We start from the raw sequence: 19,852 nt of genomic DNA, 5'->3' as shown, positions 1-19,852 counted from the left end.
ATATCACTAGCACATTCATAAATGTATGCAGCAGCCACTGTAGCTATAGAGAAAATTACCCACGCAGAGAAAATTTCCCATGCAGTGCCATTTTCAAGAGTAACATTCAGCTTCCACTGTTTGCCCACTACTGGCCACCTGTTGCTGCTAATGAGTGTACTGGGGTGTGAATGTGAACAGCTCCCAGCTGCAACACAGGGTTCATGAACTAACACACTTATACTGGAAATAATTAACATCGGTGTCACTGGGCATGGTTAGGTTAGTCTTACAGTTTAGTTGCAACTGACTTAATGACTGAGGCAGAGGGGCACACACTGCTAACTTGAGAAAATGTGGCCTCTCAGGAGGTCTTCTACAGCCAGTGCAACCATGGCAACAGCTGAGCTATAACTACTAACTTACACAAACATTGCCCGCACACGCCCACATACAAAAAACCGAGCTCGGGAGGTTAACCAGGCACAAACACACCTGTGCGCGGGGGATGAGGGGTCTACCTTAATAAGTTATTCCAAGCGCACACTACAAGACTGAATCTTGTGTCAAAATCATATATGTAAAATAAGCATTTTTACTAGTTGCAATTCAATATCAGAAATGGATATTTGTACTTGTAACAATGTAATTATTGATATAAAATAATATAATTTTTTAATACTAAGTACCACCTAGCTAATGTGTATTTGGAATTTCAACATGTAAGACAGTAATTATAGATATCTGTAACTGCGTTTTAAACAGGTGTGCATAATGGATCGTGACATTGAGGAAATGCATTTACACATATCAATAATTATGTTTTTACTAGTTGGAATTCCATTTTTGATATCAAGAATGGGTATTTCTGTGAGTAATAACATCATTTTTATATCAAGAACAAACGTTGTGTAATTTCTGATATAAAAAATAAGCATTTTCACAAGTAGTAATTCCATTGCTGATTTCAAAATTAGCATTTTAACTAGTTTAAATTGAATTATAGATATCTATAATTCATATCCTGCACGATTAAATGCGAAAGGGCTTGCGATACACCAGCATGGCAAAAAAATAAAATAAAAAACTTGTCTTGAAATGTGCAAATGGGAACAACCGTTGTCTTGCGTGCTCTCAATATTAAAGCAATAGTTCACAAAAAACCAAAATACTGTTGTCATGTACTCACCCTCATGTTGTTCCAAACCCGCATGAATTTCTTCAGTGGCTATTAGTGCTTTCAATTCCTAACATTCTGACTAACTTCTTTTGTGTCCCACCAAAAAAATTAAGCCATTTGGTTTTGGAACAACATGATGGTGACTAAATGATGACAGAATGTTTATTTGTGGGTGCACTAACCCTTTAAAAAGTTGAACAACATAAGGCACTGAAACTATTTATAAGCTTGACATTTTTATATGATTTTAAATTTTTTCTAAATATATGATTTTATCAGCATCAGTGTGTTTTGACAATGTTTAGAGTTTTATCTCAAATATGAAAGAAACAGAGAAGAGGAACAAGCATAACAGTCAACAAGAAACATGAGATTCTTTGTTTTACTTTAGTTCGATCTCACTATGAAAGAACTTGGAAAGCTCATGAGTTTAAATCAAAGACAGACTACAAAAATGTTTTGTTCAATAGGGCATCAATCCTTCAATTAATCATAACAGTGAGACGTCCCAGGAAAATAAGGGTTGAGCAGCGAAGCAATTGTCCTGAGTTAGAGACATATACCTCATGCAGGGAAAGATAAAACAAGTCTCACAGTCTGGAATGAAATAAGTCTTTGCTGTGTGTTTGTATGAGATCCAATACGCTATACAAAGAGAATGTAAATTAACCTTGAATGTCATCAGCCTCAGCCTTTCATTTTCCACACTACAACTCTCACTCTTTCCCCACAAACATTCATATACATACACACACACACACAGGCACAGCAGCGTGTAAGGGGAAGCACTGATTCTTAAGGCAGGGCCGTATTTTTGTTTTCTTTTTAGAAAAAAAATAAAATAAAAAATCACCTCACACTGATTGATCATTTCAATATGTCTCTGGAGATCACACGCACGCACGCGCGCACACACACACACACACACACACACACACACATAAAAGCAGCGAGTACATCAAGGTCTGGTGGTAATATTCATGTGTCTTTCATGGTTGCTCTTTTGGCTTTCAGTAACCAAAGTTTACGGTATTTGATATGCTAATGAGTAGTGCTATGACAGTGAGTAAGAAGAATCTCAGCATTGCACGCACCAACATGATCAGAGATGGATTATTGCCTCGAATCTCCAGCATTGAGAAGCCTAGATTGCACACTTAACTGACTGTGTAGACTGGAAACATACTAAAAAAAATTTAATTTTTTCCCTCAAAAATCTCAGGGGGAAAAAATATACAAAGTAAAAATATAATTAAAAAAAATATATATTATTACCTTATTATAATAAAATAATATAAAGCAGGTAAATCCATCCAATTTGAATAAAAATCCATCTGCACCATTATACAAAAGTATAATGGAAATGTCTAAAACTAAAAGATCCCAAAGAAAAAAGTAAACTTGTGGGGCAGGTGGAGCTTTATTAACAATGTAAAAAAAAAAAAAAAAAATTCAAGGATAAACAACTCTTTTTATGCTTCTATGCACTTTAAGACTAATTTTTCTTTACACCGTCTAAGCTTCTGTAGTTATGTGGCATAGAAGAAATCAAGCAAGTGGGAATGAGATACAGTATGTAATACTATAAAACTGTGGGTGGACATGTGTGTGCCCATGAGTTCAGCCTCTCAGAATCAACTGGGCTGAGTGAGTGAAAAAATGTTCTTTAGTCCATGTCTGAGTCCAGGTTCAGTTCGGTGCTCAAGTTGAGGTAGAAGAATGCATAGACACCCAGGAGGAAGACCAGAACAGCCACAACAACCAATATGATGTCCTGCAATCACAGAGCAAGAAAAACACTTGTTTACATTTTCTGATTGGGATAAGTGTAAATAACTATCAATAAAAAACAATGGGGAGCACTATCATCGAATTAATTCACAATTACATTTTAAAAACTCAGAATGATTTAAACTGTAGCTAGATTGAGCTGCTTGGTTTTAAACAATGAATTCAGTATTGTCAAATGTTTAGATTATAAAAATGCATATTTAAACTCAAAATAAAATGCTGACTGCAACCCAATTTACTTCCATAATCTGAGCTATTTTAAAGTGAAACAGGATATTCAACATGAAAAAAAGAGAAAGCATTGTTTGAGTGGGTGTTACATATCAGAATAGAGAAAGAATGTGCATTAACAAGGTAAATATGGCCCATATAGCATTTTACAGACCTACTACACTAATTTACAATGCTGTTCCCTAAACATTTGAGAATGAAACACTTTCCTTTTCATTTCAAGCAAGACTGATCATAGCCAAACACAGATATGTAATGCACACCACAAATATTCAGCACAAGTATATCAGTTTTGGGTTGTTTCTCTTCACCCTTGCTGTGACACAAATAGAGTTTGGCAGACACAGCGGGCTGAGAGAAAGTTAATCTCCCAGAAATGTCTTTGTTCTAATTAAGAGTTGTTGGGAGCTTAATGCCCGAGCTAAATTGATGATGGCTGAAGGAGTGGTGTTCATCCATGAATTCGATTTAAAACAGTCATTTATTACCTTTTGTGCTAAATTACAATCCTCATCAACCCCGGTTTCATTAGGACCACTCATGTATTTAACAAAGCAATTGTTCTTCATCTTGATAACTCATTATCAAACTTTCTAATCCAAACTTGCATGCTTGTGGGACTTTTTAGCCTCAACGTAACATGCAGAAGTTTATTTTTTTTTCTGGGCATGAATAACAATTTGAGAAAATTAAAAGTATATACTGTATATTGAATGTTTCGAGGTTTTAATATATATATTTATTTATTTATTTATGCCTGATTTTAATATTTGTCAAGTAACTTGTATAATCTGGAATGATACAAGGCATGATCTGTGATAAAACAGAGCTTAAATCTTTTAAGCAAAAAAAAATAAGAAAAAAAAAAAAAATTGCTCATGGTCTTTGTTGTTGCAGTTGTTGTTTAATCACTAAACTATGGCATCATGTATCCTCGTCTCAAAGTGTTTTCTTCTAAAAGAAAATAAGTCTCTATATTGTATAAAGAGAAAGCCAGAAACAAGCAGGCAGACAGGAAAAAAGAGAAAATAACACATTCATCCATTCCCCCTCCTATGTTCATTCACACACAAACACATGCACACAAACATAGAGCAGCATGCAAATCCACCCAGAGCAGGCAGATAAGCCACCCAGCAAACAGAAGTCTAATAATAATTCTAGCAGATAAATTGTAAGGGGCTATTAACAGCCGCCACGACAGCCATGACTATCTGTGTACAAGCTGCGGCGGCAGTCATCAGTGTGTATGTCCTCATTAGCACTCGCTGCCCGCTGCATTTATCTTGTTCCAGACAGACTCCAAACAGCTTAAGCCTCCCTTAATTGGAAAACTTTTAAAATTCATGCACTTTAGTTTCATATATTACCAGAGGCTCACGTTTAATTTCTTTATTCGACTGCTTTGTGTCGAAGCCTAAGTGTCATCGCATCCAAGGGATGCGTTTGAATTGACACGATCATTTCTTGTGAAATGTTTTGGTGAAAATGTTGAAACATTTTTAGATACCCCTGCTGAAAAAAAAGTTTAAACTAGCATAAGGTTTGATTGTCTTATCTGGTTTAACCTTGTAAGCTCTGAGTTTTTTTTTTTTTTAAAGATTTCCTGTTTTAAGGAACTTCCTGTTTTCACATACCCAAGGAAAGAAGGGTCAAGTTTTTGGTATCATTTAAAAGAAAACTTTTCAAATTTTTTAATGATAGAGATTATGATAAATTCTAAGACTCTCAGCCTAAGAAACTGCTGAAAAATCAGTAAAAAAAACTTGAGCAAATTATTTTTTCTTTTTTTCTTGATTTGACATTATACAGTGGCGAGAAAAAATATGTGAACCCTTTGGAATTAGCTGGATTTCTGCATTATTTGTTCCCTGCATTAATCTAATCTTCATTAAAGTCACAAGTATTGACAAAGCACAATGTGCTTAAGCTGACAACACACAAACAATCACAATCTTTCATGTCTTTATTGAACGCATCCCATTAAACATTCACAGTGCTGTGGAAAAAGTAAGTGAACCCCATAGGCTTAAGATGACAAAAAAAAAAGCTTATTAGAGTCAGAACGAGATTGGAGGTGTTGGTTAGAGCTACTTTGACTTATAAAAAAGCACTTAAACTTTTTGAGTTTTCTATCTGCTGATGTGGACCATGCCTCGCAATAAAGAGATTTCAGAAGACCTACGATCAAGAACTGTTGCTTTGCATAAAACTGGAAAGGGTTACAAAGTTGTCTTGAAGAGCTTAGATATTCATCTGTCGAGAGTTAGACAGTGACAGTTTAGTACTGTGGTTACTCTCCCTAGAAGTGGCCCTCCAGCCAAGATGACTAAAGGGCACACTGCAGAATGCTCAGTGAGGTAAAAAAGAACCGTAGAGTGACAGTTAAAGACTTCATGGAATCATTGGAACTGGATAACTTCTCTGTCCATGAGTCTACTATACAGAAAACATTAAACAGGCATGGTGTCGATGGCAGCACACCACGAAGTAAGCCACTGCTTTCCAACAAAAACATTGCTGCCAAAAGTTTGCCAAAGACCACCTTGACACTCCACAACACTACTGGGAAATGTTTTGTGGACTGATGAAACTAAGGTTGAATTGTTTGGGAAGAGACATCAAAGTACAGTGCATTCAGAAAGTATTCAGACACCTTCATTTTTTACATTTTGTTATGTTGTAACTTTATGCTAAAATGCTTTAAATTATTTTATCTTTTTCAAATCTACACTCCATACCCCATAATGACAAAGCAAAGACCAGATTTTTGATAACTTTGCAAATTTATTAAAAAGAAAAAACTGAAATATCACTAAGTATTGAGACCCTTTGCTTTGACACTTGAAATTTAGCTCAGGTGCATCCCATTTCTCTGGATCATCTTTGAGATGTTTCTACACTTTGTTTGGAGTCCACCTGTAGCAAATTCAATTGATTGGACATGATTTGGAAAGATCACACCTGTCTATATAAGGTCTCACAGCTGAAAAAGCATATCAGAGCAGAAACCAAGCCATGAGGTCAAAGGAACTGCCTGCAGAGCTCAGAGACAGGATTGTGTCAAGGCACAGACCTGGGGAAGGCTACAAAAAAAAAAAAAAAAAAAAACACATTCGGCTGCACTGGAGGTTCCCAAGAGCACAATGGCCTTCATAATTCTTAAATGGATTAAGCTTGGAACAACCAGGACAGTTCCTAGAGCTGACTGCCCAGCCAAACTGAGTAATTAGGGGAGAAGGGCCTTGGTAAGAGAGGTGAACAAGAACCTGATGGTCACTGTGGTTGAGCTCCAGAGATGGGAGATGGGAGAAACTTGCAGAAGGACAACCATCACTGCAACACTCCACCAATCTGAGCTTTATGGCAGAGTAGCTAGACAGAAGCCTCTCCTCAGTGCAAGACACATAAAAAAGCACCTAAAGGACTCTCAGACTGTGAAAAATAAGATTCTGTGGTCTGATGAAATGATTGAACTGTTTGGCCTCAATTCCAAGCATCATGTCTGTAAGAAACCAGGCACCGCTCATCACCTGTGCAAAACCATCCCAATGGTGAAGCATGGTGGTGGTAGCATCATGTTGTGGGGGTGTTTTTCAGCGGCAGCGACTGGTCAGGGTTGAAGGAAAGCTGAACACAGCAAAATACAGAGATATCCTTAATGAAAACCTGGTCCAGAGCTCTCAGTACCTCAGACTGGGCCGGAGGTTCACCTTCCAACAGGACAATAACCCTAATCACACAGCCAAGACAACGCAAGAGTGGCTTAGGGACAACTCTGTGAATGTCCTTGAGTGTCCCAGCCAGAGCCCGAACTTGAACCCAATCGAACATCTCTGGAGAGACCTGAAAATGGCTGCCAAAGGTGCTTCAACTAAGTACTGAGTTAAGGGTCTGAATACTTGTGTGATATTTCATTTTTTTTCTTTTGAATAAATTTGCAAAGTTATCAAAAATCTGGTTTTTGCTTTGTCATTATGGGGTATGGAATGTAGATTGATGTGAAAAAAATAATAATAATAATTTAAAGCATTTTAGCATAAGGCTGCAACATAAAATGTGAAAAACAATTAAGGGGTCTGAATACTTTCTGAATGCACTGTAAATCCATTACAGAATGTCTTAAAAAAAAAAATAAAAATAAAAAATAAAAAACCTTTTGGAGTGGCCCAGTCAGAGCCCAGACCTTAACCCAATAGAGATGCTGTGGAATAAATTCAAGAGAGTCGTTCACACCAGACATTTCAAGAATATGGCTGAGCTGAAGCAGTTCTGTAAGGAAGAATGGTGCAAAATCCCTTCTGAACATTGTGCAGGTCTAATCTGCAGCTACCGGAAATGCTTGGTTGAGGTTATTGCTGCCAAAGGAGGATCAACCAGTTATTAAATCCTATGGTTCACTTTTCCCACAGCACTTAGAGCTTATAATTGTTTGTGTGTTGTTTGCTTAAGGACATTGTGCTTTGTCTATACTTGTAACTTTGATGAATATGAGATCACATTTTATGACCAATAAAAGAAGAAAACCAACTAATTCCAAAGGGTTCACATCCTTTTTATTGCTACTTTACCTCAGGATGTAAATAAGGTGGCTCCGAAAAACTGCTTTGGTTTTGTTCCCAATCACCCGTAACCAAGTAAATTTTGTGTTGATACTACAAAGCAATCAAAAGTTATAGCATTACAAATATAATTTATCATAGTGTTCAAAAAGCCTCTCAGTGTCCAAAAGCCTATCCAAACAAATAAAACATAATAATTGTACATAAGAACACACTACACATGCAAACACAACAATGACTTAAGGTTTGCATAGCATGCAAACATGATTTTAGTAATGAGATTTCACAGAATGAGTTTCATTCTGTGCCATTTGAGTCATCATTGAGTCTGTGTCATGTACTTGGCACCATTTTCTGGTGGCCATATGTAATTAGACTGATTGATCACATGACTCTCTGCCTAATTATGGAGGATTATCACCACTGGTAGAAGCAATCTGAACCAAATCCATGACGCTACAGCATTTCCGATGATGTCATCTGATCCAGTAAAGCTAACGTGTTTGCAGCTTTGTATGCTATGTGCTTATTGTACTTCGTGTAGGTTATCTAATTATCTAAACTATGCATCAGATAACTTTGTGCGTGGGCTCGTATTAAAGATAATCACCTCCTCAAAGTAATGATATGTGATTTTTAATTTCTGTTTATTTTTTTGTAAAGGTTTAAGTGAAAACCTAGCATATGAGCAACACCTGTCCACATGAAACACGTATGTCAAAGATATACACTTAGCTATTACTTGCTAAATTTTTGTCTGCTAGTAAAACAAATAGGCTGTTTGTATTCTACTCTTTGAGAGCTTTCCAACAACACATGACACTTGGAAATTTGAGTTTGATGTTTTTACCATTTACAATAACATGTACTGTGCAAATGTTTAATACATTATCAAAATGGAATACTTCTGATTTGTCTGCAAATTTCAAAGCACTTGTTCAGTTTTGGTCATAATGTCTACATGCATTGTAAAGTAGAGCTTCTAAGCTTTAAAACAATTCCTATTTTGTGTTGGTCAAAACTGTATTTTTTTTTAGGGTTAAGCTGGTCTAACCTGTCTTCCAGTCTGGCCAAGCTGGTGTTAAGTTGGTCTAGCTGGCTTTCCCAACCTATCCAGTTGAATCATTGACAAAAGGGAGAATTTTTAAATAAATATCCCGGTCCATCTTTTCAATACAATGCCAGTTGATAATGACTCACTTTAAAGCTTACAAAAGCACCCAAAAGTATCATAATAGTCTATGTGACTTGTGTGTCATATTCCAAGTCCTCTGAAGACATACGATAGGTTTTGGTGAGAAACTAAAAAAAGTTTAATTGTATGCACAATTAATTTAATAAATAATCAAGATTACAATTACAGCTGCCACAATTAACTACACTGTAAAAAATGTCCGTAATTTAATGGTAAAAAAACTTAAATTGGATAACGTGTAGTTACCGTAAAATATATGTAAATTTATTTTTTTATTTATATTTAAAAAGACAATACATGTAGTTATACGGTAAAATATGTAAAAAGTATGATTTTTCCATATAATTAACAGTTAAAATGTATATTATGTTTAACAAGAGAGTACATGTACTTTTTATGGTAAATTATTGTTAAAATTACGGTTAAAAAACACTAATCGGGCGTTCCCAGAATTCCCTGTGTGACCCATTACATTTCATTATATTTTATGGGAATAATTATGTTTCTTCTTATTTTTAATATCAGTTATGTACTTTGGGGTGTTCTGTGATATATCTGATGTAGCTAATGTTTACTGCATACTTTTAATTTCACATGTGGTACCCTGATGGTGTTAAGTGTTTGTGTGAGTGACACTGAGCACTGTCTCTACATGTTTATTGGCCATTGCTCCTGGAAGGGCCACTATTGATGAACTTTGTTATCATGTGCCCTTCTGTAATTACTACAGTGATTAACAATACATTTTGAAGTGAAAAACTGATTTTTACATTTCAGAAGGTTAATATGTTAAGTTTATAATTTAATAAAACAAAAGATGGTACTGCACCGTAAAATATACCGTAAAAGCAACAGTTTTAATCTGTAAAATTTACAGGTTGTTCTGTAAAGTTGTGTACATTTTTACTCTTTTTTTATTTACATAATCATTCTGGCAACCACAGCAGCCAGTTTTTGTTTTTAAAAACAACAGGATTTGTTTTTACAGTGTAATTATGAATCGTCCATGTAGGTCTACTCATGTTGCATCAAAATGTTGTATTTAATGTGTGTTTTTTCAGTGGTTGAGCATTGTAACCAATCACAGATAAGTCTGTAGCTTGCTTTTCTGTGTATAATTGATTTACAATTTTAAATACATTTTTGTTTTTTTATGCTTCTAAGAGGGCCAATGTAAAGTTGGCAGTTTAGGCCGTTTATGTTCCAAAAATAAATTTCCGCTTGTTTTGGATGTTTAGTTGACATAAAGAATACAGCATGCACTTGATCCACCTAATGGTAAACTATTACTTTAAGCTGATTTACGATGCTTGTTTTAGCAGGAACAGCCTGAGTGACAACAGAGACAAAATTTGCAGTTAAAATATGCTGTTTGTAAAAATGTCTTCCCAATAAATCCATAAATATGTGGTAACACAGATCTGGTCTCACTTTTCTTTATGAGAAAAAGGCATAGTAAGTCCAGAGGAGGATGTATGAAAATGAAATTCTCAGATGAGAGTGTGTGTGTGAGCAAAGAGAGGGGACCTTGTTGTCTTGAGAAAGCTAATAATTCAGTGGCCTACGCTTCATTCTCCCACATTCTGATGGAAAATCCTGGAAAATTCCCAACAGCATCTTGTGGCTCTTAGCTGCAGCTGAGACATTTTTGGAGCAAGTTCCTATTCATCTGGCAACAGGCCACTGTCTCTCTCACACACATGGACATCACCTTGTGTCCTTGTACGAATACTCACGGTCTTCTAGTTTCACAGAATACTCTGGTAGTTTCTCATTCAACCCTGCATTCATAACTCTGGTCCTCACAGAACCTGGTCAGGTGTGGTATGGCACAACAACATCACTGTCCAACATAAACAGCAGAAGAGGTATTTTTCCTGCATGTTAAGTGGTTGTGTAGTTATCTCCGGCTGACCCAGGTGTGCTGTTATACCTAACCCCTTTGCTAGCAGCTGGCTGGTGTCCTGTGGTATCTTTGTGGAGAAAAAAAAAAGTGTGTGTGGGGCATAAATGTGTGAGTTTCACTCATGGTCTGTCAACACTTATAAAACACAGAGGTGTGAATGGGACTCATAAACAAAGTTCACAAACATTGAGAGATATGGATGTGTGGCTACATACGCACACATATAATGTGAAGTACTCTTTTATAAAACAGCAAAGTGCCTTGTCTGGTAATAAATATTGTGCTGACAGATTTGTGTTTCAATCTAGGAGTCCGAATCTACCAAAACATGCTCTCAGTGTTTAGTAATGTAAATATTTGTCATATATCCTAATAAAAAGTTCTGTGCATGATACAGTGGTTGTATCAGATGGTAGTACCATAGTACTTTGATATATACAATTGTACTAAATGTTTACCACATTTATGTACCATGGTACTGTATTTGTTTGGCTCTCCATCAAAGAATGTCATGGTATAACATGGAAAAGTTTGCAACAGTCTGTTTCCAGAAGTAAAAACCACATTCATTTCCTTTATAGAGAAATCGATCATTAACGATAATCAAACGTAATTTTAAAAAAAATGTGTTTAATATAGGAATTTCTGGTGAATAACTACACTGTCCTAAAGAGAAAACAACCACCAATCAAAGAACTGAGGCAAACAGAGAGCACCAAACGAACCCGACAGCAAACACTTCCATAACGCACTGTCAGTGATGCAATCGAGTGGGACGTTTTTAATTTGATCATTCGCAATTTTTCTTGGGATTGTAGTTCATTTTCTCATGAAACATGTTAAGTACACAGTCTTGTACCTTTGTATTTTGTCCGATTTTCAAATACTTTTCTTTAAATCAAAGTTTGTAATCTTGTGATTCACCTCAAAGCTGGCTGGTTTTGGTTCATGGCTTCTTTTATGAAGGATTTTATGAAATCCCTATGGGAAAAATGAATGTGAAAAAAACTTCCAGAACCAAGATGGCTGAAAAAGTAGGTGGGCACTATTGTGCACTATTTCCAATGTAAGAATTGGCCCAATGGCGTAATCCAAAAGGGTGGCAGGATGTTTCAGCGCTACTGGATTTAAAAAAACAAAAAGAAAACTAGTAAATTTAGTTTAGATTGACACTGACTCTGTTAATAATATAAATCCAATCAAGCAATGGTCATTATTGTAGATTTGATCTTAATTTGGATTCTTGATTCCAATTATTCCTTTACTTTTAAATTGTACACGTTCATTTGGGACCCACCGTCATACAGAGTCTTGCACGAAAAGTTTTCATCTTTAGGCCAAATTATACTTCAGGGGCTCGCTGTCAAAAGAGCAGGGGAGGATTATGACTAGCAAGGGCACCGGGACAATTTTCTTTTAGGGGCCTCCGGTTTAAAGTTGAGATCTACATAATACATTTTCATTGATTTAAATCTCTTTTAATACCTGTTCTGTTATTTACAGTCAGATTAATTCAAACACACAGCACGGATGTGGTAAAGAAACCGCTCAACCGAAACATGTTCGCTGAACAGCCACTGTTCTTAAAGAGACAGTACCATTTTACGTTTGTTATACATAATGTAAACTCAACGTAAATACTAAAAATTATGCATACAAAATGCATATATTTAAAGGGGCCATCATAAATTATGAAATATTTTAACTTCATCAAACACTTTAAATATTGTTGAATTTAACAAATACAGTAGGCTCCTACAGTATCTATGCAAGGGTTTGGTGAAATTCTGCAAAGAGTTCAGGCAGTTCTGGCTCGCTCTGCTATATCTTTTCAACTCATCTGAATTATGGGGTGTGTTCCATTCAGAAGTGATCATCCCTACACCCTATTTCCTTCAAAGTCTTTACCCTCCATTGTGAGAGCTTTGAAGGGCTTAAAAGTGTGGGGCTCAAAACTAGGTGTCATTTGGTCATTTTTGGGGGAAATTCTGTTTGGAATGACCCTACAGCTTGGCTACCATTATTATTTTTCCATCGAAAAGCCCTGCTAAGGCATTATTTAAGCCTCCAAAAATCCCAAAAATTTGAGGGCAAAAATCCCCTAGACTACATAACATTGACAGAATATTGAAATTAGCTACGAGTCTTATTTGTAATGTTCATAATTTCAAACTTTAGCTGTCAAAACTTACAAGATCTTTAATCTGCTTTAAGATGCTCTCTTCTTTCTTTCTTTCTTAGTGTTAAACCTTTTAAAACTATTCTAAACTTTCAGACATGGTTTTGCCAGACTAACATTATAGAGTGTCTCAACAAATTTTAATTATCTAGTTTAATCAATCCTTTTGAACCAAAAAGTAAATATCAATATTTGATTTTTCACAAACACCTAAGCCAGGTTATTTTTTGTAATGTAGGGCAAACATGTTGTTATAGCAATGAATTGTATAATAAACATTTTTGTTCGACAGCCCTTTTATACACAGAATAAAGCTTAACCATATAAAGCCTAACATATTAAATAAAAGTCAGAAAATTATATTTTTTAAACCTAACAAAAAAAAATTCTATAAAATAATGACATTTTGAGCACATGTTGCTTGAATTCAATAAATACTCATTTTGAAATATCAGTAACAAGACAAACGTTATTGTTAAATTTACTTTATCAAAATCAGCAAAGATTTCACCTAAAATAAAATGAGTATATCAAAATATGCAGGTAGCTATTTTGAAAAATTATTTTACAAGGTCTTCTACTTCCAGAAGAGCATGGAAACTTTCAGCAGGTGGCGTTATAAGATTAAAGAATGGCTAAAAAAATTTAATTAGAAACAGGAAGGCAAAAGTGTCCTATAAGAGGGCTAGGGGCCCAAAAGTCACAGGGCCCTGTTGAGGGGCCCTTGTATAAGCTGTGGGGCCCAAATATTTAAAAATTTACAAACATTTATTTTCAAAGTTGATGGGTCGCGAGACCTTGCAGCCCAGGGTCCCCCCAGGCCTCTGGTAGTCAAGGGCCCCTGGGCACTGGCCTGATTGGCCTGGTCCGTAATTCATCTATACAAAAAAGTACACTTTGAAAAGGCTTAAGTGGTCGACCATGAGCGACACATAACGGCATACAGAAAAACAAAATATACCCTAGCCTTTCTACCAACACATTTAAAACGCCTACCGTGGTACATATTTGGAAGTGTGTAGAACTTTAGATAAAAATCAGTGGGAATTATTTATTCAAGCAATGGAATGTACTGAAGAGTGAAATAGATAAAGTTGGCCGACAGGCTGTCAATATTCAGCTCCAGGGGTGGCAAGTTGGCGCAGATTTTTCCAGGCCACCTGCCCCACACAGCTGAGGCCGCCAGCACTTCTACTTCATGCCAGGTGATGCCATCCGTTCAGCTACGCACCAGGGAGCCAAGAAATGCCCACAGCAGGTGGCCAGCTGGCAAGCAACATCCCAGCAAACCAACTGGCCACCACGTGGAGAACAGCAGACAGCATAGGCTGCCAACCCACCCGGGCCTGCTGCGCTGGCCCCAAGACAGCCCAAACCTCAGCCGCAACCTGCTCTCTGGGGCCTCTACCCAACACAACACTAACAGCTGGGACCAAAGCAGAGAGCAGCACGAAACAACGTAAAAACAGAGGATTGTGTGCAATGTCTTCTCAAAGCTTCTCACTTCTGATGCTGCTCACGAGATAATGGAAAAAATTACGAGAAGATGGCGGACACAAAAATTTGGAAAAAAGCAAGAGAATTCTGGAGTCAGGGCTAAATGAATGTCCACTGATTTGCAGTATAAAACTGAGGCTGTGAGAAATATTGTGTGGAAATGTGCAATGCTGATTAATTCACAACAGGACCACGAGCAAACAGTACAGAGATTTCATGTTCACAGCGGCACATACAGCTGTTATAAACCCATTTTTCCCCTTTTGTTTTAGGAAATAACAGTAAAGTTTGGCCTCTAGATACAATTATTTATTATTAATTATTCTTAATTTATATATATTAAAAAATTAATGTATATTTAAAATGCATGTTTACATGTTCAGTAATATGTTTTTCCTCTTTTCTTCTAGAAAATAACAGTTAAATTTGGCCTCTAGATACAATTATTTATTCTTAATATATTCTAATTTTTAAAAATGTATTGAGAATTTATGTTTGTTTTCAGGATTAACATTTATATATACAGACTTATAACTATTTTATCCTATTTTCTTTTAGAAAATAACAGTTTGGCCTCTATATAAAATAATTTATTCTGAATTATTAATATATATTCTAATTTTTAAAGATATATACATTTGAGCTCAAAAGTTTGCATAACCTGGCAGAAATTGTGAAATTTTGGTCTTTTATTTAAGGATAGTGATCATATGAAACCTTTTATTATCACATAGTTGTTTGGCTCCTTTTTAAATCATAATGATAACAGAAATCACCCAAGTGGCCCTGATCGAAAGTTTACAATGTTTGCCTTCAATGTTTGGCCTTGTTACAGACACACAAGGTGACACACACAGGTTTAAATGGCAATTAAAGGTTAATTTCCCACACCTGTGGCTTTTTAAATTACAATTAGTGTCTGTGTATAAATAGTCAATGAGTTTGTTAGCTCTCACGTGGATGCACTGAGCAGGCTAGATACTGAGCCATGGGGAGCAGAACTGTCAAAAGACCTGCGTAACAAGGTAATGGAACTTTATAAAGATGGAAAAGGATATAAAAAGATATCCAAAGCCTTGAAAATGCCAGTCAGTACTGTTCAATCACTTATTAAGAAGTGGAAAATTCAGGGATCTTTTGATACCAAGCCAAGGTCAGGTAGACCAAGAAAGATTTCAGCCACAACTGCCAGAAGAATTGTTTGGGATACAAAGAAAAACCCACAGGTAACCTCAGGAGAAATACAGGCTGCTATATATTACATTTATAAATATATTCACATTTATATATATATATATATATATATATATATATGCTCAAGATGGCGCCGAGTATGGCTGCTGTGTTGCGAGCTCCGACACAACATGGTAGTGTTTTGTTTGTTTTGTTTACAATTCTCATGTTTTTTGTCTTGGATGTTGTCTGCCTTATTGTCTACGACAGACAAACACTTTTGGACATTGGTTCAGCAATTACACACCGTAAACCGGACTTCAAATTCCTCAATGCCGACCCGCTGTTTACAAACACGCAAGTGGAGCCCTTTGTCTGGGCTGCCCGGCCGCGGAAACACAGGAGGAAAAGGGGAAACAGAGCCGGCGTTCTCATCAGAGTAAGACGCCGTGCAAATCGACCCACACTACCCAGTATTCTACTGGCAAATGTTGCCTTCCTGTCTCTGGATAACAAGCTCTGTGAGCTGAAAGCGTGGATCTCTTTCCAACGAGAGACGAAGGACTGCTGCATTATCTGCCTAACGGAAACTTGGATGTCTGCGGAGATTCCAAACTCAGCCATTGAACCCGCAGGGTTCTCCGTGCACCGAGCGGACAGAGCGAAAGACCTCTCAGGTAAAAGCAGAGGAGGTGGTGTATGTTTTATGATCAACAAATCCTGGTGTTATCAGAGGAACATACATTCTATCAAGTCTTTCTGCTCTCCTGATCTGGAATTTCTCATGCTTCTGTGTCGACCATTCTGGCTACCGAGGGAATTCACAGCAGTCATTATCACTGCTGTGTACATCCCACCACAACCCGACACAGGCCGGGCACTCAAGGAAGTGTACGGGATTATAAGCAAGCAGGAAACTGCGCACCCTGAGGCTGTGTTCATTGTGACCGGGGACTTTAATAAAGCCAGTTTCAAATCAGTCGCACCAAAATACCACCAACACATAAGTTTCAACACATGAGGGGACCGGGTTTTGGACCATTGCTACTCTCCCTTCCGGGATGGCTACAAATCCCTCCCCCGCCCACCATTTTGCAAATCGGACCACTCTTCCATTCTTTCCATCAGAAAGTGCGTAGAACAGGGGCAGTGGTGGCTCAGCGGTTAAGGCTCTGGGTTACTGATCAGAAGGTCAGGGGTTCAAGCCCCAGTACTGCCATGATGCCACTGTTGGGCCCTTGAGCAAGGCCCTTGACCCTATCTGCTCCAGGGGTGCCGTATCATGGCTGACCCTGCACTCTGACCCCAGCTTAGCTGGGATATGTGAAAAAAAGAAGTTCACATATGTGCAAAATGTATAATGTGTGATAAATAAATATAATTATTATTAATTAATTATAATTAGAGGATGTCATTCCAACTAGAACAATATGGATCCATCCAAACCAGGAGCCATGGATTAATAGCGATGTTCGCGCGGCACTTAATGTGCGGACCTCTGCTTTTAATTCCGGGAACGTGGAGGAGCATAAACAAGCCAGTTATGCCCAGAACAGCAAAACGTCAGTACAGGGACAAGATTGAAGGACAGTTTAACACCACCAACTCTAGAAGCATGTGGCAGGGAATTAACACCATCATGGACTTTAAAGGGAATAAAAACTCCGCCATGAACACCGCTGCATCTCTCCTGGATGAGCTAAATACTTTTTATGCTCGTTTTGAGGGAAATAACACCGCCCTCGTGGCCGAAGCTACAGAGGTTAATTCACTCTCCGTCTCTGTAGCGGATGTAACCCGATCCTTCCGACAGGTGAATATCTGCAAAGCCGCGGGTCCAGAGGGCATTCCGGGCCCTGTCATCAGAGCGTGCGCGAAAAAACTGGCTGGTGTTTTTACGGACGTTCCCTCTCTTTGTCTGTAGTCCCCACATGCTTCAAAACATCCACCATTGTGCCTGTTCCAAAGCAATCCAAAATCACTTGCTTAAATGACTGGCGTCCTGTTGCTCTGACCCCCATCATCAGCAAATGCTTTGAGAGACTAATCAGAGATTACATCTGCTCTGTGCTGCCTCTCTCACCAGACCCATTGCAGTTTGCTTACCGCAACAACCGCTCCACTGATGATGCCATTGCATCTACAATACACACTGCTCTCTCCCACCTGGAAAAAAAGAACAATTATGTGAGAAAGCTGTTTGTAGACTACAGCTCAGCATTCAACACCATAGTGCCCTCCAAGCTTGATGAGAAACTCCGGGCTCTGGGCTTAAACAGCTCGCTGTGCAGTTGGATCCTGGCTTCCTGTCAAGCAGACGCCAGGTGGTTAGAATAGGCAGCAACATCTCCTCATCACTGACCCTCTACACTGGAGCCCCACAGGGCTGTGTTCTCAGCCCACTCTTGTATTCCTTGTACACACATGACTGTGTGGCAACACATAACTCCAATGCCATCATTAAGTTTGCTGATGACACAACGGTGGTAGGTCTGATCACTGACAATAATGAAACAGCCTACAGAGAGGAGGTGCACACTCTGACACACTGGTGTCAGGAGCACAACCTCTCCCTCAACGTCAGTAAGACAAAGGAGCTTGTGGTGGACTTCAGAAGAAAAGACAGAGAACACAGTCCCATCACCATCAATGGAGCACCAGTGGAGAGAGTCAGCAGCTTCAAGTTCCTGGGTGTCCACATCACTGAGGAACTCACATGGTCCATCCACACTGAAGTCATTGTGAAGAAGGCTCATCAGCGCCTCTTCTTCCTGAGACGGCTGAGGAAGTTTGGAATGAAATGCCACATCCTCACACGGTTCTACACCTGCACTGTAGAGAGCATCCTGACCGGCTGTATCTCCGCCTGGTACGACAATAGCACCACCCACAAATGCAAAGCCCTGCAAAGGGTGGTGCGAACTGCCAGACACATCATCGGAGGTGAGCTTCCCTCCCTCCAGGACATATATACCAGGCGGTGTGTGAAAAAAGCTCGGAGGATCATCAGAGACTCCAGCCATCTGAGCCATGGGCTGTTCTCACTGCTACCATCAGGCAGGCGGTATCGCAGCATCAGGACCTGCACCAGCCGACTTCATGATAGCTTCTTCCCCCAAGCAATCAGACTTTTGAACTCTTGATCTCCCACGATCAAAATACATCAGCACTGCACTTTATTACTCTTATATCTCACACCAGACTGTCATAAATTATATTATTATTATATTATATTCTCTCTTAACAACTTACTATCAACCGACAGCCTGAATGTCAATACAGTACAATACAACCTACTGTACATTCTATATATACTTTTTTACTGAATAATGTGTATCTATATTGTGTGTATTGTATACTGTACAGTGTATGTTATTATTTGTATATTGTGTTGTGTGTAATTATGTGTATATTAGACTTTAAATTGTGTTGTGTTAATCTGATGTTTATTGTAAATTGGTATGTGTCTCATCACTGTCATGACTGCTATGTTGCTCGGAACTGCACCCAAGAATTTCACACACCATTGCACTTGTGTATATGGTTGTGTGACAATAAAAGTGATTTGATTTGATTTGATTTGTGATTTGATTTGATTTGATACACACACACACACACACACACACACACACACACAGTATTTCTAACTATATATTTAGATTTTATATAATTATTTCCTGTTTGAACACCCATAATATGTTTCTACTCAGGTGGCTGTACTCAAGGTCTGTAGGTTTTGCACAGCAAGAATATAATTTAGAAGGAACATTGGTTATGTATGTGTTTCAGTGGTTTGAATGAGAGATGAACATGGATGGAGAGCCACCTGCCAAGCATGCATGGCCAGAGAAAATGGCCTGTGGAAAAACAAGCGGTAAAAGTCTGAGTCAGTTCCACAGAAAAAAGCAAAGCCAATGAGACATACCACAGAGAAGCTGACAGCAAAGCGCCCAGAACAAAACTCATATGTGGAGCTCATTACTCACACCTCGAACCAGAACAAACAAATCATGGTCCATGTTCCTCAGAAACTTGCCAGGCCAATGACCAAATCTTTATCAGAACACAATAAACTAAATTGCTGACAAAATAAGACGACATTGCTTTAAGCAAAAAAACAAAAACAAACAAAAAAATATTTTAACCTATGAGCTCATAG

The 19,852-nt window shown here is 37.9% G+C and overlaps 1 protein-coding gene across 2 annotated transcripts in view; it reads right to left on the bottom strand.

Moving 5' to 3' along the window:
• Positions 1 to 1,391: 1,391 nt before the first annotated feature.
• LOC127424827 (triple QxxK/R motif-containing protein) overlaps positions 1,392 to 19,852 on the bottom strand; it is a 42,564-nt gene continuing 24,103 nt past the window's right edge. Inside the window, exon 5 of one of the 2 annotated variants that reach the window (XM_051670282.1) lies at positions 1,392 to 2,933. In XM_051670282.1, the coding sequence (XP_051526242.1) occupies positions 2,826 to 2,933 (108 nt within the window). In that variant the 3' untranslated portion in view covers positions 1,392 to 2,825. The remainder of the gene's footprint in view (positions 2,934 to 19,852) is intronic. The other variant, XM_051670280.1, reaches the window with a different exon arrangement.

This window comes from Myxocyprinus asiaticus, chromosome 34, assembly GCF_019703515.2.
Source record: "Myxocyprinus asiaticus isolate MX2 ecotype Aquarium Trade chromosome 34, UBuf_Myxa_2, whole genome shotgun sequence".
In the NCBI taxonomy this organism is placed as follows: Eukaryota; Metazoa; Chordata; class Actinopteri; order Cypriniformes; family Catostomidae; genus Myxocyprinus; species Myxocyprinus asiaticus.
Note: the sequence above shows the minus strand (reverse complement) of the source record. Positions and strands in the feature narration are given on the sequence as shown.